Genomic DNA, 25,651 nt, shown 5'->3' with positions numbered 1-25,651 from the left:
CTGGCCGGGGAACGAACCAGGCGCCTAAATGTAAGACCAACGAGCTAGTAATGTGACACAGACGCGGCGCCATACACAGCAATGCTAAGAAACAGAGCAGGTGGACCATCATGGTCACCTATGCGTGACATGTTATACGGAACTAACATCTTGAATAGCAATTCCTCCATGTGGAATGGATGAATGAACCCAGAAACTCACTTTAACAACCGATGTGATTCTTAAGCCTTCAATTAATGATACCGAGACCCGACGACGCGCACACGCTTCTGCCGATCTCATCCTTGTTTCGTGTGCTCACTTCGCGAAGCCTTGGCAAGTACTCAGAGACCTGTGCATAATATTCTACTTGTACTTCCGTCAGTGACGTCTGTTGATGGCATGAAAGGAGCGCTGCTCGGTGGAAGTGATCAACATGGCGACGGGGCATACATAAAAACCACAGACTCATCATATTTTTAATTTCTAAGTCGTGCTGTTCCCCTCGAATCTTTAGACGTTTAAAAAGAAAGTGCACAGGGAACCGTAAAGCGTTGTCATAGCAACGAGTAAGGCAAGAGCGACATAAGTTTCACTAAAAACACGTTATTCTTTTTTCGTGGGAATAACTTCATTTTGTTATGCTTTGTAAGGGAACGGTATAACTCAGAAAAGCAGAATCAGTCGAGTGTGAATGTGGGAGCGAACAGTTGTAGCGCTTGGTTCGAGCCTCATACGAATCTTATAGCGAAGGGCTTCATGGAAAGCTCTTTAATAAGATGGGTATACTGTAAATACATTTGTGCGAGATCGTGCGTATTTGTTTGTTTTCCGCACAGAACCAACACGCGGTAAGTGTGAAATACCACATTCAGTATTCCCAACGTAACACACATAACAATTTCCCTCTTCTTACCGCTTAAGCGCGACATTCATTTTACTGCTTTAGGATTTTTAACATATTATTTTTAGAGACGTTTAACATAGTAATAATTATAAATTGGAAACTTACCACTGCAATTTCACCTAAATTGCAATGTTAATTATTGTTTTTAAATATTTGCAAAAATTAAGTAAAGTCTACTACTCCACGAAACTTATTGCATTCCTGATACAAGTAACATTAAGGAAGCCGTGAAAAAATCAACAAGATCCGAGATGCCGATGTTATTACTGCAATATGTTATATAAATAATATATTGTTAAAATATTAAAATGAAAAATAAATCATTACATAACCTTACCGTTTGTTTTAAGTTCGCATTTATAGACTGGGGAAAAAAAAGACAGACGTATATCACGGCCTGCTGGAGTATAGTAAACACAGAAAACATTTTATAGCAACAATGTTGAAGAAAGATATTTTGGTTTTCCGAAGTTGCCGCCATTAAGCAGAAACCAACATGGAGATTTCATTGCAAATAATTAGAAATTCGTCTTTCAGGTATGTAATAAACGATCTTCGCACAAAATAATGTACGATGCACGAGCGGTATGTTTGTTTCCATGTTCTCGGAAAATAAAAAAGCTCAACTACGTTTCGCTTTTTCAATCTTTCCATCGAACATGAAAACGTCAACATACCGCTCTTGTAACGTATATTACTATTCTGAGGAAAAGATATTCTCGAAATCATGGAATAATATTTACAATTTACAAAAGAAGTTGTTTAGTCATTTTGTTTACTTTCTATAATATGAAAATATGGAAGATATGTAATAATAATAATAACAATAATAATAATAATAATAATAATAATAATAATAATAATGATAATAATCTAATATTTTTATTTTTTATTTTTTATTTAAGTAGGTTATTTTACGACGCTTTATCAACATCTTAGGTTATTTAGCGTCTGAATGAGATGAAGATGATAATGCCGGTGAAATGAGTCCGGGATCCAGTACCGAAAGTTACCCAGCATTTGCTCATATTGGGTTGAGGGAAAACCCCGGAAAATCCTGAACCATGTAACTTGCCCCGACGGGGAATCGAACCCGGACCACCTGGTTTCACGGCTAGACGCGCTAACTGTTACTCCACAGGTGTGGACCTAGCCTAATAATAATAATAATAATAATAATAATAATAATAATAATAATAATAACCTTAACTCGATAATAACTTACATCTGATATCACTGACTATACATACATTATTATTATTATTATTATTATTATTATTATTATTATTATTATGATCATCATCATAGTTCTATCACAGGAACTTACAGTCCTTGTACAGCTTTGCGTTCCTACAAGATGTGCTGCGAAGGATGAGAGTTCAACTGAATTGCCAGTGTACCGTTAAGGTGCATCTTTCAACTTCACACATTCAAGCAATGCATGCTAGATTGATATTTAATATTAATTATTAATATATAAGTATATGTAGTGAAGCTGACGTTCAAAACGGCGCACCATGCAGACACAAAATCTTCATTCTTCCTAACTGAACGCGGGTTTGAACTTGATTCTTTCAATATTTTTCCCAGATTGCATGCGTACGCGCGTGGAAAACTGAACCGTATAGTTGCAGCTTAACTGAACTGATACAGGCCTATAAAAACTAAATTAAAAACGTTGACTCATTACCCAGTATATTACAGTTGTTGTTGTAAGATAAAGAATATTATGAATTAGTCAACTTTTCGTCTATGCTTACTTAAGCTTGTCGTTATTGATCAGGGCTGTGCATTTACGTGAAAACAGAGCTTCTTGCATGTGTAATTTACGCTTAAAATACGAAATAAATACAAATCACGCAAAAAAAATTCAAAACAAAACGATAAAACACATGCATGGCTCTTGTAATTGTTATTGTGTGAAGAAAAATCAAAGAGTTTGCAGTAACCTAACAACTCCTTCAGTGCTTTCTATGATCTTCCTATAACATTGAAAACGCCACGTATTAGTAACATATATGCTATATAACATTTATGGTTTCTTTCTTTGTTTTTTATTCAATATCACACTAGAAATTATTATTATTATTATTATTATTATTATTATTATTATTATTACATAATTATTTTATTGGTATTGTGAAGACGAAAAGAATTGTCATTGTATTATATTAATTATGTATTATTTTGTCTTGTATTTGTAGTATTGTATTGCTTTGAATTGTATTGTATTGTATTGTATTGATTATGTTATATTCATAGCATTGTAGTAATTTTTTATCATACTGGTTGAGTGGTAGAGAAGGCCGAATGGCCTTAACTCTGCCAGTTAAAATAAAGCATTATTATTATTATTATTATTATTATTATTATTATTATTATTATTATTATTATTATTATTATTATAAAGACCTTATATTTACGATATTATGAGCATTACATTAAAAATATTATTTTCGGCAAAAAAAAGTCTGAAACCACTGTGAAGCTTAAAGATAAACGAGACGACGGGAACATTCAAATAAGACGTTGCCTCCCTTTAATGTTCACGTTTGGATGAAAGCTCCATACTCATAGGAACACAACACGAGATTCATTACGTTTCAACTTCCAATCAAGAGTGAAGAACTGATTCCGACGTTTTATTCTGAAAACGAACAGTGTCACTGAACACAAACTTCAACGGTTTTCCGGCGATAAAGGTAATAAATACTTTCAAATAATGCGAGTGAGGAACTAGATCCAACATTTTTCCTGGAAATGACTAATATCACTGAGCAGAAAATTGAATATTTTGTTGGAGATAAAACAGTAAAAGCAAATACATCCAATGTTGTTCTTTATGATTTCCAGGAAACAGATGAAGCATTTCTTTTGTGGTCAGTCAATAAAAATCTACCAAAAGAACAATACAATGTGAATATTCATTTTACAATAACATAAAAAGCTAGTAACGTGATTATAGGCAAAAATCATGCCTGTGTTATTTTACCTACAATTTCTCTTTCGGAAATAATCTAAATAATTAACTTCTTCAGAGAGAGACATTGTTTTCTAGTGTGAACATCGTGTTGAGGACATTCTAGAACCCTGATTGAGAAAATGAACTGACATCTAATGATAGCTCTTAGTCTTACGTTAGTAACAGTACACATTTAAGAAAAATTGATAATGATTTTAGTATCACTCGAAATATTAATATCGGTGTCCCACAGAAAACTATCCTCGGTCCAATTTTGTTTTTAATATATATTAATGATTTAGTGGAAATTAATTTAAAAAAATCAATTGTGAGATGTATTCGTATACAGATCACACAGTTGTTATTTTTGCACGTAATACTTGGTAAACCTTAACGCAAATAATGGCATCACATTAATTAAAAATTGATTTAATTCCAACCTACTTGTCTTAAATCATTCTCAAATTATGGTTGTACCATTTTTTTAATATTTGTTGGTATGAAATCTCCTAATTCGCTCTTGTATTTAAAAATTCATACATCCAATTGTTCTTCTGATAATTGTAACTGTTCTATTCTAAATGAATCTCCTCACATTTGAAAACCATGTTTGGGTCCAATAAGCTGTGTAAATTCTCAAAGTTTTATTATAAGACAGTCAGACTTATCAATTCACAAATGAGATGAACACAAAGATGCTGTTTTTTTACATAAAAGATGAACGTTTTCGGTTCAACTGGACCATCATCATATCACTATATAGAGCTACAGAGTACATTTATGTTACAAACAAACAGTGAAGATATATATAAAATGGAACGCGATACTAATGAAAAACAAGGATACATATAAAATCATAAGTTAAAAGGGGATTAAAATAGATTGAACATTAACATAAAATCTATGTATAAGAGGATAAAATTACTTATTAAAATGATTAATCATTGTAATCAATGTAAGAAAGAAATTGTGAGTAGAGCAAAGGTAGCATTTAGCAGTGTCTTGAGACATTTAGTATTAAAATACCAAATGCAATATGATTGCAAATTATGTAATAAAAGTGGCATGAAGACTGCATTTACAAAACTATCAGGTTGACATTAAACGAACGCAAGTGGATAACAGTTTATATGTTGAATAAATTGTCATCAGTTGCACAGAATGTAGATTAAAAGAGGCAAAGCCAGAATAGAAGAAGAAACTAAATAGAGAATGCCCATTATCACCTACCCTGTTCAACATCTAATTTGAGGATTTAGTGAAGAACTTTTTTCAAAATATGGGGGGAGTGATAGTAGGAGGAAGAAGAATAAAGCGCATAAGACTTGCTGATGATATGGCGTTAGGAAAAAAGCAGGGGACAATACTAAGAAATACACTGCTGGAGCTAAATGGTAGCTGTGAGCAGTAATGGATGAAGATAAATGCAAACTAAACGAAGACCATAGTTATAAGAAAAATAAAGAATGTAAACTTGCGAATTCTAAATGAGACAGTAGAACAAGTGGACAGCTTCAAATACTTTGGAGCTACTACAAGCAGTAATATGAGCTGCTGTCAGGAAGTCAAAAGAAAATAGCAATGGCTTTTACGAGTAACAGAAAAAGGAGCATCTTTTACGGATCTCTGAAAAAAGAACTAAGGAAGAGACCAGTAAAGTGCTTCATGTGGAGTGTGAAATGTTATGGGGCAGAACATGACATTACGGCAAAGTGAAGAGAAACGACTAGAAGCATTTGAAATGTAGATATGCAGAAGAATGAAGCGTGTAAAATGGGCAGACAGGATAAGAAAGAAGCTGTGCTAGCAATTGTGGGTGAAGAAAGAATAATGCTGAAACTGATCAGGAAGAGAACTACATCATTGACTATGTAGAAACTGCCTACTGAATGATGCACTGAAAGGAATTATGAACGAGAGAAAAGTTCGTGGCAGAAAAGGATCAGATGACAGATAACATTAAGATGTAGGTAATCATATGTGGATACTAAGAGGAAGGTGAAAAATAGGGAAGGTTGAAGAATGCTGGGTATGCAGGGAAAGATCTGTACTTGAACATAAAACTGTGAATGAATGTGTTATTAACACGTTAATGAAAATCAGTTGTTTTTCGTCTGCGTAAGAAATCTAGTTTTCAACGATAAGTAACTTACTAGAGAATTACGCGTACTTTATGCAAATACGTAACGAGTAAATTAGCTTCCTAACCATGTTACCGGCTAACTAACTACGTGACCCGCATTCCCGCCAGAATTTCAGACCTGGACCGGAGCCAGTGTCTACTTTCGACCATCAAGTAATCTGTTAGGTAGTTCCTATACTTTTGAATATCAAGTGATCGTATGGAACAGACTCAATTCTTGAAGCGAAATTTTATTATTTCATCCACTTTGATTATGTAATGCGAACTTTATACCACTAATAGAAATGTTGTGAACATATTCATTACGCAACTAGTTAGGTAATGACACTTCTATTACGCAACTAGTTACGTAATGATTCTGCTATTACCTAACCGATTGCGTAATATGAATTACACTTTAAATTAAATTAAATGGAAATGACTTCATATATTATAAACATTAACAAGAATATGTTCGGCATACTTTATATATTTTTCTAGGAACACCAATCTACAAGTTTTTTATATTCCACTTCATATCTTACGCGGGGTTTCGATGGTACTAAATATTCACTTGCAGAATTTGCAGAATTTTTCAATATCTGAACCCTCGTCTGAACACATTTTAATAAGGTTTGTTTATTTCTCCTAGAACTGCTGTTCTTCTGTTATTAATATAAAATTATCGCTTTCAAAATTAATAAAACAAACAAAAACGAACCGTCTCTCGCAGGAAGAAACTAATAATAATACAATCGCCTCTCCACAAAAGACATATCCAAAACTAATAAAGATAATACAATTACTTTCATTGAAGCATTATTATTTTATCCAAGTGGATAAAACGTTGTACCATTGAGAGAGTTAATTTTAAAAGGTAATAAAATAAAACCCTTGGCTTGACTTCCTTCGGGATGGAAGCCAAGCTGTCGTTGATTTAAGACATATACAAGAACTCCATTCCTCATAGAGCGTTCCATGTAAAATTGATCAACTATTTCCCGCACACTTTTAATTTCAACGCTGATTAACTTCGACAGTTGAAAGCGTCGAAAATAATTAACTACTATCGTAAGCATTATCAATAGTTCAGATATAATCAACCATAGCTTAAAGAAGAAATAACTCTATTGTGAGCCTGAAATTTGCTACACCAGATGGTGAATCACAGAACAAGTGAGGGCAGAGTGTTCTGCAAACTGCTGAAACGAGCGTAGGTCGCCTTAAGCACATTTTGCAAACAAAAGCAGCAAACAACTTTTACATATGTAATAGCTCTGAAAATTTATTTTGCGTTCTCTTACAAAAGAAAACAAAATCACCGCATCATGCCTCGAGATTATTCAACTGATGGACTGTGGGGAGAATATGGTTTGTGATGTCTGTATACACGGCCTGCCAGGAGACATGTTTGTTTACATAATGGATTTCTCTCATTTTTACTGGTTATAAATAATAAATCCTCCAGAGACGAACATAAAACCTGGCACTAGAGAAAATTTGATCATCATTAATGTAAAATATTATATGCTAGGAGGCATGCTTCATTGCGTATTAACTTAAACCATTTTTACTGGTTAAAAATAAACGGTAGATGTGGTCCTTGTCTTAAACGTAGACACATGCAACGTTTCCGAGCTGTGTGTCAACTCCATTATCTGGAAAAGTGGAGAAAGAGGAATAAAGAAACCTATCTCTTGGATCCGTTACCAAGATCTTTTTCCAGACCTGGGTCTATTTTCACAACGTTAAGAAATTACAAATTAAATCGCAAGTAAAAGTTTACAAATCTTTGTAAATTCTGCCTTACACAATTAAATCTTGTCAATTTGTGAAGTTTGACAAGATTTATAAAATGGATTAAAGAAATTTGCAAACGCTATAATGAATTAGGGATTAGGCAATGTTATTAGCAAAAGTTTACGAAAAGAACTCGAAGAGACAGAACTAAATTTGCTATGTTTTTACCACTGTCACTGAATATTTTCATTTTCATTTCATTTTATTCATTACAATCCATAGAGCTTACATTGGCATTGAAGCTTTAAGAAGTGGAACAAATCGAAAGTTGGCCTATACATTTTTTTTTTTTTGCGAGATAAGGTTATATGATTCTAAGCTCGCTAAACTATATTTGAACAATAAATAACGTAAAAAGAATCCCAATGAAACGTTTCAATTCTTTAGACTTCATTATATTAGCGATCCTACCGTTTCGTGATGTGATTCGTGGATTATATCAATGTGTTGATTGGTCATTTAGAAAACAGGAGTGGAGTAACGGTTAGAGCGTCTAGCCACGAAACCAGGTGGCCCGGGTTCGATTCCCGGTCGGGGCAAGTTACCTGGTTGAGGTTTTTTCCGGGGTTTTCCCTCAATCCAATATGAGCAAATGCTGGGTAACTTTCGGTGTTGGACCCCGGACCCATTTCACCAGCATTATCACCTTCATCTCATTCAGACGCTAAATAACCTAAGTTGTTGATAAAGCGTCGTAAAATAACCTAATAAAATAAAAATAAAAACAGGATCCGCCAAATTTAACAGATTCGGAATCATTTAGCATGACTCCATTACAAGTCGCCACGTTGACCACCGTGAAAGTTTTAAATCACAATAAACGGCAGAACCTCGAGAAATCAATATATTATAATTTGACCTTCGAGTTGGGTTGGTATACCAAGGATTTGAGTATTTTAAAAGATCGTTTATAGACAATCTATAGCTATCTTGATTGGGCAACTTATTATAAAGTTAATATTACTGATGTCAAAGCTTTATATGCTGCAGCTAAAAAGGAGTATGCATTGGCCATAAAAGAGGCGAAACGCAAATTTAATTAATCTTTTATTGATTCATCTTCGAAAAGCGTCTTGGCATGTTATAAATACTGAATGTAATAATTCTAACCGCATTTGCGACTATGCATTTAATATTGATGACTTCAATAATTTTTTCATAAATTCTTCTGAACATATTTCAGAAACGGTTAATCGCTGTAATGCCACTTCTATGAACTATCTTTATAATACTGGATTCATAATTGAAATAGATTTTAAATGGAAATTTGTTACTCAAGAAGAAGTTATAAACATAGTTTTTATCTAAAAATTCTAAATGTAACGATTTGTATGATATTAGTAGTGATTTTATTAAGTCTATTATTTACTCCATCATTGAACCATTAAATTGTTGTATTAATGGGTATTTATCAAGTGGTGTTTTCTCTGAATCCTCAAAGGTAACTAAAACCATTCCTTTTTTTTAAAAGGTGATTCCTCTAAAATGGAAAATTATAGAACCTATATCAATAGTTCCTGTTTTTCTAAGATAATTTAAATTATCATAAATAAGCAGTTGACTCGGCATTTTGAATCTAATAGTCTATTTTGCAATCCACAATATTGTTTTCGATCAGGATTATCCACCTTTGATGCACTTAATTATTTAGTGGAGTCTGTTGTTACTGGTTTTGAGAAGCATGAGAGTACTATGTCTACACTTTGTGACCTGTCCAAGGCTTTTGATTGTGTTTCTCATGAAACCATTTTTCCAAACTTTACTTTTATGGAGTCAGAGGCAAAGAATTGGACCTCATTAGATCTTATTTAAATAATCGTACTCAAATTACATGCATTAATGGTGGATTTTCTAATACTGTTAATGTTAATATTGGAGTTCCTCAAGGATCTGTTGTGGGTCCTCTACTGTTCCTTATTATGATTAACGATCTATCTTTTAATATAGAGTGTGACACAGTCCTTTTTGCTGATGACACTTCCTTTTTGAATACTACGTATGACATACAACATTTGTCTTTATTAATGGATTCCTACTTATGTGATGCTGCTGGTTGGTTTGAAGTCAATGGATTGAAACTTAATAGATCTAAAACTCAACGGAAACTATTTTCGTTAAATCATGTTCGTGATGAAATGATTTCAGAAGTTAAACTTCTTGGTATTACATTACATGCAAAACTTACTTGGACGGGTCACATTGCGATTGTGTGCAAAAGGTTATCTCGTGTACTTTATCTTTTGTGTAAATTAAAAGCTCTTGTATCTATCAGATATTTGAAACAAGCCTATTATGCATTTTTCCATAGTGTATTTCATTATGGTATTCGTTTGTGGGGTAACGGTGCTAATGTCAACTCTGCACCAACTCGCTCTGTCTCTTATGTTACATCCGATAATATGAAGAAATGAACAAGTTCATTCCTATACACAAGAGGAGTCCGCATATATAACCTTCTTAAGAGTCTACTATAATCCATGTGGAGGTTACAATATATTTAAAAAGTAATATTATTCAGTTGTGCCTTGACATAGTTGCGAAACAGACGCGTTCACACTACATGCGTAACTACAGAAAGTTAATACAAGCTGGTCATTACTCACATATATATATATATATATGGATAATAACAATAATATTTAAATATTATATATATATATATATATATATATATATTCATATATGCTGTTTAAAGTATACCAGAATTGCGACGTCATGAATCGAAGCGAATAGCAACATTTGAAATGTAGATATGGAGAAGAACGGAACTTGTGAAGTGGACAGATAGAATAAGAAATGAAGCTGTGTTAGAAAGAGGGAGTGAAGAAAGAATGATGCTGAAACTGATCACAAAGAGAAGAAGAATTGGTTGGGTCACTGGCTGAGAAGAAACTGTCTACTAAAGCATGCACTGGAAGGAATGGTGAAAGGTAGAAGAGTTCGGGGCAGAAGAAGATATCAGATGATAGACGACATTAAGATATACAGATCATATGAAGAGACAAAGAGGAAGGGGGAAAATAGGAAAGATTGGAGAAAGCAGGGTTTGCAGGGAAAGACCTGCCCTTGGGCAGAACACTATGAATGATATGACAGTATCAAAGTTAATTAGTTATTGTCTGTGGCTGAAAACAGTTCTAAACATCGCATTTTAATGCATTATTATTACTACTATTGTAATCATTCCTCCTATCATTGCTATCATCGTTACTGCCATCGCCGCTACCATCATTGCTGACATCGCCTCTATTAACATTGCTATCATCACCGTTATAATCACTGCTGTCATAGCCTCTATAATCATTGCTGCCATCATCGCCATCACCACTATCATCATTGCCGCCATCACTGCTGTCGTCATTGGTACCAACACCGCTATCATCATTACTGCCATCGCTTCTACAGGGACATCATTTTATTTTTACTTCAATTTTTATTGTACCTGAGTTTTTAATGTACTTCACTCCCACCCCTTCTACTAAGGAAGTTCCAACTCCACACAGAACCAAGACCGCAGATAGTAAGCAGTACTGAGTTACTGAGTATAGTACGTTCCAGAAATATGTTCGCGTTTTCCAGTGACGAAAGAGCTTTCAATATTGAATCATATTTTCGCACAGATACTGTCCGTTTGTCTACGTCGCATCCCGATTTCCCCCACCTGCTTCTGCTCGCCCCTCTGTAATAGCTGGACTGTCTTAGCTCTTTTCTGAAAAATTAATTTCTCTTAGGAATTGGAAGTTTACGTAATATTATACAGCTGTTTAATTTAACTTAAATAAAAGGACCTCGTTAAGTAATTAACTGTCACGTGATTTCCTCCCTTTCTACAATCCTGCGGCATAACCACTTGGACGGACAGTAGATAGCATGTCTGAGTAATTTTATCTGTGCGGGTCGGGCAGAAGTGAAGATTGAATTTACAGTGCGTAGAGTAGGTACAGAATTATTTCAACATGAGTTACTAGTGCGAAGAACGAAACTGGCAATTGGAATTAGATGCAATAGTCTATAGTGCGAAAATGTGCACAAAAGAACTGAAGCCTGTATCGAAATGAACGGCCACCATTTTCAAAATTGTGTTTAAATATTCATTATGATTATTTTTCAATTTAACTTCTTTCTCTATACTGTACGCTAATGTGCTGTAGACAGTATAATATACACTGCATAATGAATACGTTCGCATGGATAACTCACTTCGTGAGTAAAAACACTTATTCTTAATACAGTACTGTACTTTGATTAAAGAAAAAACCTAATGAAAATTATCAAACTCAAAATCGCGATATTTCCTAGTTTACGTAAATGGATGAACTACTTTTCTTCCTTCCTATACCTAGTAGAGTGATTTGTGTTTTACGCCAGTATCATCGAACTCCAGTCTTGGAGGGGGGAGCAAGCGGTGTTTCCGGTTCTCTAAAGGTATAGACAGGTTAATATTAAAAATGTTAGTAAAAATAAAATGATGTCCCTGTATTATCGTTGCACTATCGTCGCTACCGCCGCCGCTAACATCATCGCTACATCATTTGTACCATTACAGCTATCATCATTACATTATTACTATCACTATCATCATTATTATTACTGCTACAGCTACTGATATTACAATATTATTATTAGTATTATTATTATTATTATCATTATCATTATTATTATTATTATTATTATTATTATTATTATTATTAGAGTGTTATTCACAGCATATTAATTTTCATTCCCTTTATGAGACATAATGGTAATGGCCTTAATTCCAGTGTACATATTACGCGTAATCATAGAGATTTCCCGAAATTCCTTGTCACTTTTTTTTTTTTTTTTAGATGTTATTAGTTCTCTAATGAGATAAGGTAATAGCATTTTATTTTCAATTTTATTTGATTATTTTACGACGCTGCATCAAAATCTCAGGTTATTTAGCGTCTGAATGAAATTAAGGTGATATTGCCGGTAAAATGAGTCCGGGGTCCAGCACTGATAGTTACCCAGCATTTGCTCGTATTTTGTTGAGAGGAAACCCCGGTAAAACCTCAGGTAACTTGCCCCGATCGGGATTCGAATCCAGACTACCTGGTTTCGCGGTCAGAAGCGCTAACCGTTACTTCACAGGTGTAGACCCGCGTTTTAATAAAACTAAAGGAATTAAGCTACTTTCTTCTTTAGTTTTAACGAAGACAGATTTATTGACATACGAAACTGTATACATGAATATAAAAATGACTTCTTGAGATATTAGTAGACTATTATGCGCTCAGAAGATGAAGTAAGCAATGGTAAACAAGTTTAAGATGGTTGAAATATTTTCTTGGGTGAAGACGACCTATTTTATCGTCAATGTTGCAGGTTGCGCAAAGAGATTTTTGTCAGCAGTAAACAAATAAAGTTTCCCTCTCGTTTTGACAGGTGACAAATACTACGCTTGAAGGCAAGAAAAAAATTTACTTCGAAAATGATAAAGCAGCAGAATTCAGCATATCCTACTATCGAATTATTAATCTTGTACAAACTTTCTGCTCATATTTTAAAACACTCTTTTGGGAGCTAGTTTTCGTTCAGACTAGTGTTTTAACCTGCCATTAGTCATATACACAATTGAAAACATCGCTGATATTATAATCGGTGTTTAATTTTTCCAAACAATTTGGTCAATGGATCTTCTCCTACATCTTTTTTCTTATGTAACTGTCAAAAGAGAGATTTCAATCTCTTAAGTAGCACAAATTAAGCATCACTCATGAGACAACTAAGCCAGGAGATAATGGTCAATTTCATTCCCACTCCATTGCTTACATAGCTTACATTAATCAGACTTCGGATATATACAAAAAATTGTTATTCCGCTGACACATATCAAGTGAGATGTACTGCCTAATAATAGATGTACATACGGTGTGACACAGAAGTCAGTTGAGAAATGGGAAACATACTCTAATTGAAAATGCAATTATTGTATACAGTATGTTCAAAATGGGCTCCATTTACTTGAAGACAGTGCCTCATTCGATCCTGACATTCTTCTTTCACGCTTAAAAATGTTGCAGGTGGGATGTGCTGGATAACGTGGGTGATCCCTTGTTTCAAGTCATCTATATATGTAGGCTCTGTCTGAAAAACGTGCTGTTTCACAAATACCCATAGAAATAAATCAAGGTGTGTGAGGTCTGGTGACCATGGAGGTCACAACTGAGGTCCACCTCGTCCAATCCAATACACACCAAACATATCATTTAATTTCTGGAGAACTGTTAGAACATAATATGCAGTGGTCCCATAATGTTGAAACCACATTCTTATCTGTTTGTCCAGTGGCTAATCATACAGGAACTCTATTACAGTGCTGTCCATCAATTTCCCATATGTGTATTGGTTTACATTTCCATCAAAGAAATATGGTCCCACAACCATATCACCTAGTATTCCACGCCACACCATAACTTTTGGAGCACCAGGGTTGTTAGCTTGACGCATCCATCTTGGGTTTTCTTTGGACCAGTATCGTGCATTTTGTGTATATTCGTGTCCATCCAGAAAGAATAAGCAGAACAGAACATCGATCAGTAATATACAAACGCTATGTGATCCAATTGCAATATGTTACAAACCCAGTATTCTCCAATGTTTCCTATTTTTCGCCTTCTTCTTAGTATTCGTACACATATAATATCTTAATGTTGTATATCATTCCTTCCAGTGCGTTCTCCAGTAGGCAGATTTTTCTTAGCCAGTGACACAGCCAATTCCTTTTTCTCTTCGTGGTCAATTACAGCATTATTTTTTTCACCCTCTCTTTACAGCACAGCTTCATTGCTTATTCTTTCTGTGCAATTCACACGGTCCATTCTTCTCCATAAGCACATTTAAAATGTTCCTAGTCGTTGCTCCTCACATCGCCGTAATGTCCATGTTTCTATCCCATACAATGTCACATTACAAGCAAAGCACTTCACTAATCTTTTTCTTAGTTCTTTTTCCAGAGGTCCGCAGAAAATGCTCCTTTTTATATTAAAAGCTTCTTTTATCATTGCTGTCCTCCTTTTGACTTCCTGGCAGTAACTTAAGTTACTGCTTGTAATATACATCAAGTATTTGAAGCTGTTCACTTGTCTCTTCATTTACCTATTGCATAATAAAATATCACTCCAGTTACAATAGCAGATGTATTGTTTGTATTTTATTCAGATTTTGTTAGATAGCTGACATTTATTTATGAAATTTTAATTCGGTTTCATTATTAATATTCTTTATAAAATGTTGTAATTCAATACAAATTATCCTATCAAGGCGTTCTTTCTGATCTTGGTTATAAGTCTTCGTCCGAGATTGCATTCGTGATCTTCTACAGGGACATCATTTTATTTTTACTAACATTGTTAATATTAACTTGCCTATACCTCTGGATCAACGCCGTTTGCTACCCCGTTCCACGACTGGAGTTCGATGATAATGGCGTAATATATAAACAAATCGCTTTACTAGGTATAGGAGGGAAGAAAAGTAGTTCATCCATTTACGTAAACTAGGAAATATTGCGCTTTTGAGTTTGATCATTTTCATTAGGTTTTTGTTTAATCAAAATACAGTACAATATTAACATGCGTGTTTTTACTCACGAACTGAGCTGTCCATGTGGACGTATTCATTATGCAGTGTATACTATACTGTCTACAGCACATTAGCGTACAATATAGAGAATGAAGTTAAACTGAAAAATGATCATAATGTGGATATTTAAACATATTTTTGAAAATGGTGGCCATTAATTTCGAATCAGGCTTCAGTTCTAATGTGCATTTATCGCACTATAGACTATTGTACCTAATCCCAATTACTAGTTTCGTTCTTCGCACTAGTAACTCATGTTGAAATAATTCCGTACCTACTCTATAAAAGGGTACCTTAGGTACTGTAAATTCAATCTTCACTTCTGCCCGATCCGAAAAGATAAAATTATTCAGACATACTATCTACTGTCCGTCCAAGTGGTTATGTCGTAGGGTCGTAGAAAGGGAGGAAATGACGTGACAGTTAATTACTTAACAAGGCCCTTTTATTTAAGTTATTTTAAACAGTTGTATAATATTACGTAGACATCTAATTCCTAACAGAAATTAATGTTCTGAGAAAGGAGCTAAGAGAGCCCAGCCACTAACTGGCGAATAAAAGCTGTTGGGGAAACCGGAATACGACGTAGGCAAATGGACGACAGCACCTGTGCGAAAATGATTCAATATTGAAAGCTCTTTCGTCACTGGAAAACGCAAACATATTTTTGGAACGTACTGTTTACAATGACCGTAAGGCTACTATGACTGTATAGGCAGTCTTGGATCTGTGTGGAGGACGGTTGAACTTCATTAGTAGAAGGGGTGGGTGTGAAGTACATTAAAAAACTCACGTACAATAAAAATTGAAGTAAAAATAAAATGATGTCCCTGTACATTAGATCTAGACCATATGTAGTCGCCAATTCGGTCATTATTTTTCTTATGTAAACTGAATGTTATTGCAGGACGTGAGCGACACAGCCACATGATGGAGAACTTCTACACAGCGCGGGTGCACGGGTTTCCAAACCTGACTGCCCGCGGGTTGCTGACAGGCGTCGGATCCTCCGAGCAGATGACGCAGGAGGGGGTGCTGTCCCTCGTGGTGGTGCTGGGCAGCAGTGTGTCCCTCGTGGGACTTGTCTTCGCCTTCATCACGTACAGGTAAGACTATCACTGCCACAATTCACAGTGAATTCTTTTGTATCCTAATTACTGAAATTGCTGGGACAATCAGACACGAATTAGGCGTAGATATATATCAATTTACAGTTTTAAACCGGATATTGTTTATTAAATGAAGAGTGTCTTGTTGTATGAATAATGCCCTTAATCTTTAAAACTTATGAAACTTGAAATTTATAAATAATATAATAAATTATTACAAAACACATATAGTTATAATTAATTTATGAAAAAATAATTACGTCTATGCATTTAAATTGTACAATTCTGTGGTGTTTGGGTAAAGGGAGATAAATCATAAAAATGAGTTCGGAGATAAATGAAAATTAAACTTGGAACCATTATCACAAATAATTTTCTACACAAATAAAACACATCAACTGCTAGTATTCTTTGATTTTTGCACACTCACTTGTATAATTTAACTTGTATGTTCATCTGGGGAACAAAATTCCACCTGGACAAAAAAAATGACTTATATCCCTTTACCCGAACACCACAGAATTTATAATGCACTGCTTCATGCTGGCCACAAGATCACGGACGGCCGCAATTTGAGAATCTATCATTGGTCCTAAGACACCCTCTCCTACACCGCATAATACAAAGAAGACGTATGTTTCTATATTATGTTCCATTCGCGATTATTTCACACGTACACAAATGCAGATATTTAATTAATGTAAATATTGTAAAATAAAAAACACTTTTGAGAATATATAACTGAAATTGTCTAATATATTCCCAAATAATATTAGATAAATTCCTTGTAATTTATTTAAAGGACCAGTCAGGTTAAGATTGTTTTAAAGGCCTCTTTATAATGTTGCTTTTTTTATAATGCGAAGTGAACTTTTCTCAGCCAATGCTCGAGCTCTTTGACACTAGATTGACCAACGACAATCGAATTACACTGATAGTATGCTCACAGTCTAGTATATACAGTCACGAAGCTTAATACTAGGGAATATGCATTCATAGATAGTTGCTAATCGCTACTATCGCTTCTTCACAGACAATGCGAAATAGTACCGGCATAGTCTATTGTTCCTAGTACTCTCATCACCTCAAGCTTCGTGACTGTGTACAAACTTTGTAAGTGTAACGTAGAAGTAAAAATAAAACTAAAATGTTCTATACAACTTTTCCCGCAAATCCTTACTTTCAGAGTTATGATGTAAAATGTCCTACCTTCTTAGGTATCAAAAACATGAACGTGTCATACTCGCCTACATAGCGAGTGTGTTAGATGTCTGTTATTCGTGTACCCAACTACAGTTGATTCCGACCTGATAGGACTTTGTTTACTGTACGTAGGTATGAACTGATCTTGAAATTTTACAGATCCTGTCCAACTCATTCCGAACAGTTTCATAGCCATTTTTATTTCACTGCTGTAATTCTGCTACGTTCGGAATTTGAGCGCCTTCAGACGACCCCAAAAGTAAAAGTTCGGTGATCTGGCTGGCCAGGAAACTGATGTGGCATGACCTATCGTATCGAACATAACTGAAACTACTGAACTGAACACAAAATGAATGTGTACTTACGAGACGTGATGCGATAGGAACTGCAACAGCGCCATACAACCAAACATACCTACGAACAGTAAACAAAGTCCTATCAGGTCGGAATCAACTGTAGTGGAGTGTACGAATAACAAACATCTACCGCAGTCGCTATGTAGGCGAACGTGACACAGCCGAAGGCTTTACTGGCATATGTTTTTGATGCCTAGCAAGGTAGGACATTATGCATCATAACTCTGAACGTAAGGATTTGCGGGAAAAATTGTAAAGAACATTTTAGTCTCAGTTTTACCTCTACATTACACCCATAAAGTTTGTACAGGTACTTATAAATCACTCTGTAATACGTCGGATTAAAGTATGAGCCATTATAGCGTAGAGGCTTAAGCATGGTCTAAACCAGATAGCATAGGTTGTAATATGCTCGAAACTCCGTTTAAGTTTTTACATTACAATTTTTTTCCGAAGGCTTAAACTGCAGCCTGAGGCTTATTGTGCTCACCACTCCTATTCTGTGAATGATTGGGTAGCCTAACGGCCGCGCTCTTGTACAAGTACAGCACACTGCACCGTGAACTTAACCCGGGCTATTGTATGGATGATGGTATGTGAATTAATGATGGCGAAATAAGTCAGAGGTCCAACGCCTAAAGTTATCCAGCAATTCTGCTTCAGTTGGTTGAGGGAAAACCCCGAAAGAAACCCCAACCAGGTAATTTGTCCTAACCAGGATTTGAACCCGGGCCCGCTACTATAATAAGTTTTTATATACATCATTTACCCAAGTACCAAGAGGCGACATCGCCTGGAAGTCGATTGACTGTTCAGTAAATAGCACAACCCGTTCCACGGGCAACAGTACTGTCTGTTAATAAAACCGTCTGCATTTATATCTGATTTATAGCTTTTAAAAATATGTTTAACTACAACATTAAAACATGTTACCAGTATAAATATTAATTAACTTCTATTTGTTTTCACAATGACAATACTGAAGTGATACTGTTTACCATTCTTCAGTTCATATTGGAGTTTAGCTTTCTATATATTTTGTTTACCTATATTCTTGGCAACGTTTGAAATCCAATTTTCATAAATAATAAAACAATATTAGAAATAATAAAAAGTACAGCGATATGTTATAATAACATTATATTGATATTTCATATTATTCGTCAGTCATATTACCGATAGTTGCAGCCGTTTAGGTTCTTGAAGCCCCTTTTTGGACCAGTCATGATATTGCCCAAATTAATTAGGGCCTACATATCGAATTAAACCGTAACCTTTTGCGTGGGATCAAGAGAAGGATAGTTTATCTTTTTATTTCGCTACATATAAAAATTATTTCACTTTCATATGTGTTTTGAATATTAACTCCAGAAATAAATTGTATTTTCGTCCAAAAACACCAGTCACCTACGAAAGTTTCACAACTCTCATAATGTAGGATCACTTACGACTTACAAATATTTTATTAAAGGAAAGAGAATCCTATTACTATGAGACAGTCTTCACTCAGCGCAGCGATTATGTGCCTTGGTCTGGGACATTTGTCAACAAACAAGTAGAAATAATATCATCATTAATGTCATATTGTACGACACGGATTGTGCCGGTTTCAAAGCGGTTTAATATTTGTCTGGTCAGCGTTTTCTTGAGCGTCCTATGTTTCTCCTTTCAACTGGTTTTTGATGAAGCAGTTTATATGGTATTCCAGGAAGTTCTATTCATTTCACGTGTTCTCTCCATTTATTATTGCAGTCTTCTGTTTATTGAGATATTTAATTGTAATTTCCCTCGCGTAGCATGGCTATACTTATATAAATACAAACAGCAAACAATTATTAATTTCTCCCAACTATAAGGATCAGGGAAATAATAATAATAACAATAATAATAATATAATAATATTATTATTACTATTATTATTATTAAAGTGCTATGGTGAATACATAAAACTGACTATAAATTTTGTTTACTTATTTTGATGTGCTTCTAATTTTCAGGAAAGCAAATAAATTACATAATAATGTTGTATACAGGCCAGATCGTGCCTAATAATAGCCCATGAATGATGGGCTGTAATATGTTTGCAAGCTTTCATAATCAAGTTTATTAACAAATTCTACTAAAACTTGTCATTAAAAATATAAAATAACACAAGAAAAAATCAACCCTGTCGGGAAGCGAACTTTCAATCTCTGGCTCCCTAATCACAAACCTTATCCCCTACTCTTCAGCACCGCTTTGCCTTTGTTGCATTGTAGACGGATTACTATCAAAGAATCAACTGAAACAAACATCACAGCATTGCCTTCGAACGCAATGTGTTTACTCGTGTGAACCTGACTTAAAAGACTTTACATTTGAACTACCAAGAGTAGGCCCATTTTTTTTTTAACCCAATTGTACATATCAGCCAGAACCTCAATGAGAGGAAACATGGCCTACAGTATTATGTCTATAGTAAATAAAGATCCATCCCTCCATCCATCCATGTAGTAAATGATAATTATTATACTAACATGATCATTTTTGTGGATATGTTGGTTACATAATTTAATTTAGCAGCTTATCTAAGGAACAGATTACGATTAAAATTGTAAGAGTAAATTTTGACTGAATATCTATTTTCAAATATGTTTTAATTTTAAATTTCTACAGGAAGAAATCATACATTATTTTATATGCATCATTTCGAGTAGAATTGATATATTTTAGATACTAAATAAGAACACAATCCACCCAACAATTAAAAAAATTCACAAATAGAAAGAGAGAGAGAGAGAGAGACGACATATCGAAAACTATTTTTAGCCTATATATAAAAAATGACGGAACATTTTAATTCCGTGAAAACTTATAAATACAATAATTGCAAAAATATTTGCACTACGGTAATAATTTTCCTGTAATTTTCGTATAACGAGGAAGTGAAGCAGGGTAATATTTAACGTGTCTCCATATTGGCTGTAATGCGGAATATAACTATTTTTTCCACATTTTTATTCTAGGCAGCATAAACATGATAAGAAAAAATACAAAGTGTTTCGGTAAAAATGGACACTTTAAAATGCAACAATATAGGTATCTGTTTTAATTAGACAAAAGTTACAAGAGCAGGAATTGCAAGCTGAGGCTACACACTGCCATAAATGAAATGAAAATGTGCACTTTCATGTTTTCAGAATTATGTTCTACGGCGGACTACTTTGATGACGTTGGCACTCAAGACAGCCTGCGACAGAGATCAACCATTGCGCATTCCAAAATCTCAATAGCAATGGTGCTGATTTTCATATGGATGGTGTTTTGTTTTGAGCTCCTCAATGGTCTCTGGCCGACTTGCATACACATTTCTTTTCAAGTGTTTCTACAGGAAGTAATCAGAAACAGTTAAATAAGATGATCTGGGGCCAAAGCAATGCAATTATTCCTGGAGATGACGATGTTGTCGAAAATTTGGCGTAAACTTTGCACGGAAACTCTCGCAGTATGCTGAAACAAAATGACTGTAGCGAATTCGCACGCTCTGGTGCGGGAAATGTGTCCATGTCTATCATATTGGCATACATGACAGATGTTACCGTGATTCTTCGTACTTGCTCATCCTGGAAGAAGTAAGAACTGCTGTGTAGCGACCATTGATGCAGTTGAGGGAGATTTTCCTCAGACCAGTAATGACAGTTTTTTCCCTATTTTATTTTTTATTGTGTTATTTTACGACGCTGTATCAACATCTAGGTTATTTAGCGTCTGGATGATATGAAGGTGATAATGCCGGTGAAATGAGTCCGGGGTCCACCACAGAAAGTTACCCAGCATTTGCTCGTATTGGGTTGAGGGAAAACCCCGGAAAAAACCTCAACCAGGCGACTTGCCTCGACCGAAATTCGAACCCGGGCCACCTGGTTTCTTTTTCCTTGTTAATAAAACCGTTAACATGGAAGTATGCCTCCCCTGGTAGAGGGGCAGAGAAGGCCTGACGGCCTTATCTCTACCAGGTTAAATAAATAAATCTAATCTAATCTAAATCTAAGACGTTCTATTAATATAAGAAACTTAGTCTGCGTTAATTTTAGCCGAACCGTAACACTGAAATATATTCTCTGTTCAAAGTGACCCTTATTTAATTGCTGGATAATCTGCATTCTCTACAGTTGCGACTTCAAATCGTCACGTAAAATTCTATGCACACTAGCGTTTACTATCAGCACTGCTGGCAAAATTCATCTCAAAAAGTCTTTTGAACTTTGCGTAACAACATTTTTCACTTATGTACTGTGTCTTCTGGTCGAATACTCTGAGGCTTGCATGTAAGTGTTTCCTTCAAAGCACTTTCCGTAGTTTAAAAATATTTCATCTATAACCTGATTGCTTATTCGGATGGGATGCCTTTCAAGTTTAAAATTACGTCGATAATTTCTTCTAGCAGTGACCACACAATCGCCATCACCTCAACACCAATTGTACGTTGCGATCAAATTCACCGATTCAGGTTTCTGTGAATGGTCCAATTCTGTTTAAATAATGACGGTAAAATGTCAATGACAGAAAATTCTGCACAGTAAACAAAAACACTCGTTTTATTGAAGCGCCTAGTATTATGAACCCGTATGCTAGGGGAATCGGTCAAACAAAGTCGAGTGTCAACATTAATTAAAGGCATTATAGTTTATTTAACTTTCAACTACCCTACCGGTTTCATTAACTTCTTTCAAAGTCAACCAAATACATACAATAAAAGCACTAATTTCATTATACATAACAGACACAGTAAAACGTTTAGCTTGTAAGTGAAACAATGAAAAATTAAAAATAATAAACATTTAGATTAACAAATCTAGTGAAATGTAGCTGACAGAACTATGTACTTCGTAGATTTATGGTATATACAGTAATTCTGTCTATAAATTTGAGGACTCCAGACAAAATTTACTAGTTATTTGCCGCTCATGTCAAAATAATTATTAAACTCTGCAACTCCGTCCCTATATTATAAATGTAGGTTTTCATACAGCCAAAGTCTAATATTATCATCTTCGGCTATATCTGGAAGACTTAGCAGTGACCTTTAACTTATACTCTGTCAAAGTTTGAATTTCCTCCTCGTGTGTCATTGAGTATTGAAAGAAGAATGTATTTCAAGCAGTACGACATTGAGCTGCAGGTTTCAGCATTTACCATTCTTTAATTAATCGTAATTATTATAATCTCACGTATATGGTCACAAAATGCGACATGAAATCCACAGTTCAGTGAAATAGACAGGACTCAATTCGTGGAAATGTTCTATCGCTGTAATGTGATGTCACAGCTCACCGCCTGAAGCATTGCGAATACAATTAACAAATGTATATTTTCCCTGGAGCATACTTTTAAAACGGACAAACCACAAAAACAAACAAGAGATCTTTTTCATGACTGTGGTTGTCAATATGATCCTCTCCATCCTTTTGTTTGCTTAATAACATTTTCAATTCATGAGAAATCAAACACTTTTTCTGCCATTTCATGAAAATAGTAAATTTCAACGTTTGCTGCACGCAACAAAAAATGGATGCGTCACATACAGTGTAAAATATACAGAATTACTTAACTAACAAGTGGAAATACACAGTCCAATTAACAACAGCCTAGTAGCATCGGTTATGAAGGTTTTTGCAGCACAGTAATTAATCAGAAGCGTTTAGGTAAATTCTTGTTTGCTGAAAGCGAATATGAAATTGAAAACGTATTATTAATTAGGTAAATTATACAGAAAGTTTGAAAAAATTGAATAAATTTACATGAAAGTAATTATCGAAAAAATGGATTAAAATACTTCCATGCCCTGTTGACAACATTTTCCAAACTCCACATTCCTATTCTTTTACAATATATGAGAAAACAGTAAGTAAAGTGGTTCGATACGATTCAGTTTACATTAATCACTTTTAGGTACAGTAGATGCGCGTTCTCTATCTCACGTCAGATTGGCACCAGGCGATCAGAAATTACTGAAAGGGTTAAGACCGGCAGCATACTGCATCGGACGAATGTTCGATTGAGGTGGTGGTGGTGGTGGTGGTGGTGGTGGTGGTGGTGGTGGTGGTGGTGGTGGTGGTGGGCTATTTGCAGAACACGTTAGGAACTTATTTGCAACCTATATTAAAATTGTTTCACATTACAAAAAAATAATAAAATCTTTAAATATAAAGACGAAATATAATTTGGAAAGTAAAACATGCGCTGTTTCAACAAGGCCGTTGTGGGCATAAATTAAAATGACTAGGTCCATGATATAAAGTAAAACACACAAAATTAAATAAATTAAAATGCTCGCAAAAGATTAGCAGTTCAATACAGATAACAGACAAACTTAAATGATCGAAGAGAAAACATATTATGTCATGCTAAAATTGTATGTATGTATGTATGTATGTATGTATGTATGTATGTATGTATGTATGTATGTGTATGTATGTATTTTATTTAAATATGTTATTTTACGACGCTGTATCAACATCTTCGGTTATTTAGCGTCTGAATGAGGTGAAGGTGATAATGTCATGAAATGAGTCCGGGGTCCAGCACAGAAAGTTACCCAGCATTTGCTCAAGTTGGGTTGAGAGAAAACCCCGGAAAAAACCTCTACCAGGTAACTTGTCCCTACTGGGATTCGAATCCGGGTCATCTAGTTTCGCGGCCAGACGCGCTAATCGTTACTCCACTGGTGTGGACTGTATGTATGTATGTATGTATGTATGTATGTATGTATGTATGTATGTATGTATGTATGTATACGCGGTGATTCACGAAGTTTTACCGCCATTTAGGGAGGTCTTTCTGAGATCATATGGAGCGAAAAATGTAAATGGAAAAATATGGTCCGACTTATAGTTAAATCGCTATAGGTTTTCATCTACCCCCTTAAACAATGATCCAGGGGTGTCATATCTGAGGACCTGGCTGCTCAGAGATGAGGATCTCCGCGACCAATCCAACTCAGCAGTGTGGGAAATACTGTTAGATGATCTCTTACGGTGAGAATGAAATGAGCAGGCGCCCCATCAAGTTGAAAGTGCATTCTGGTAACTGTGGCAATTCGTTTTATAGAAAGTGTAGCTACATGTTGTTTTCGGGCAAAATGAATGGTCCTATCAGTTGATCATACAGGACTCCACACCATACAGTACATTAATTTACACTAAATCGATAATGAATATTGATTTTCTCCGTGGCTTTAGGGTTAATATCTCTCCAGTCATGAAAGTTATTAGATGCCATCCAGTGTGAATTGTGACTCATCAGGGAACATAATGCAGAGATAAAACTCTTTACCATTTTCGTTTAACCGGATGCAAAACTCGATACGATGGACATGATCTTGTCGCTCTAAATGTTATACTTTCTTTAAGATAATACGTATACAGTTCATATACATGGAGTTTCCTCCGTACCTTTGACTGAGTAACACTGAGTCGCCGAGCTACACTTCCTATTGAAGTTCGAGGACTGCGTGGTACACGTTAAGAATGTTTTCCTCTTCTGCTACATCATTTTGTTGACGTCTTTTCACACTAGATACGAATACTGGGCAGTAAACCAGTTTGCCTTAGTGTGTAAAATGTTCCG

At 35.0% G+C, this 25,651-nt stretch overlaps 1 protein-coding gene across 1 annotated transcript in view; it reads left to right on the top strand.

The window, feature by feature from the left end:
- LOC138705861 (adhesion G protein-coupled receptor L4-like) overlaps window positions 1-25,651 on the top strand; it is a 617,204-nt gene that overhangs the window by 115,702 nt on the left and 475,851 nt on the right. Inside the window, exon 2 of the mRNA XM_069834548.1 lies at window positions 16,283-16,481. Within this exon, the coding sequence (XP_069690649.1) occupies window positions 16,303-16,481 (179 nt within the window). The 5' untranslated portion in view covers window positions 16,283-16,302. The remainder of the gene's footprint in view (window positions 1-16,282; window positions 16,482-25,651) is intronic.

This window comes from Periplaneta americana, chromosome 9, assembly GCF_040183065.1.
Source record: "Periplaneta americana isolate PAMFEO1 chromosome 9, P.americana_PAMFEO1_priV1, whole genome shotgun sequence".
Lineage (NCBI taxonomy): Eukaryota > Metazoa > Arthropoda > Insecta > Blattodea > Blattidae > Periplaneta > Periplaneta americana.
The sequence above is the reverse complement of the archived record's forward strand: the minus strand, read 5'-3'. Positions and strand labels throughout refer to the sequence as shown.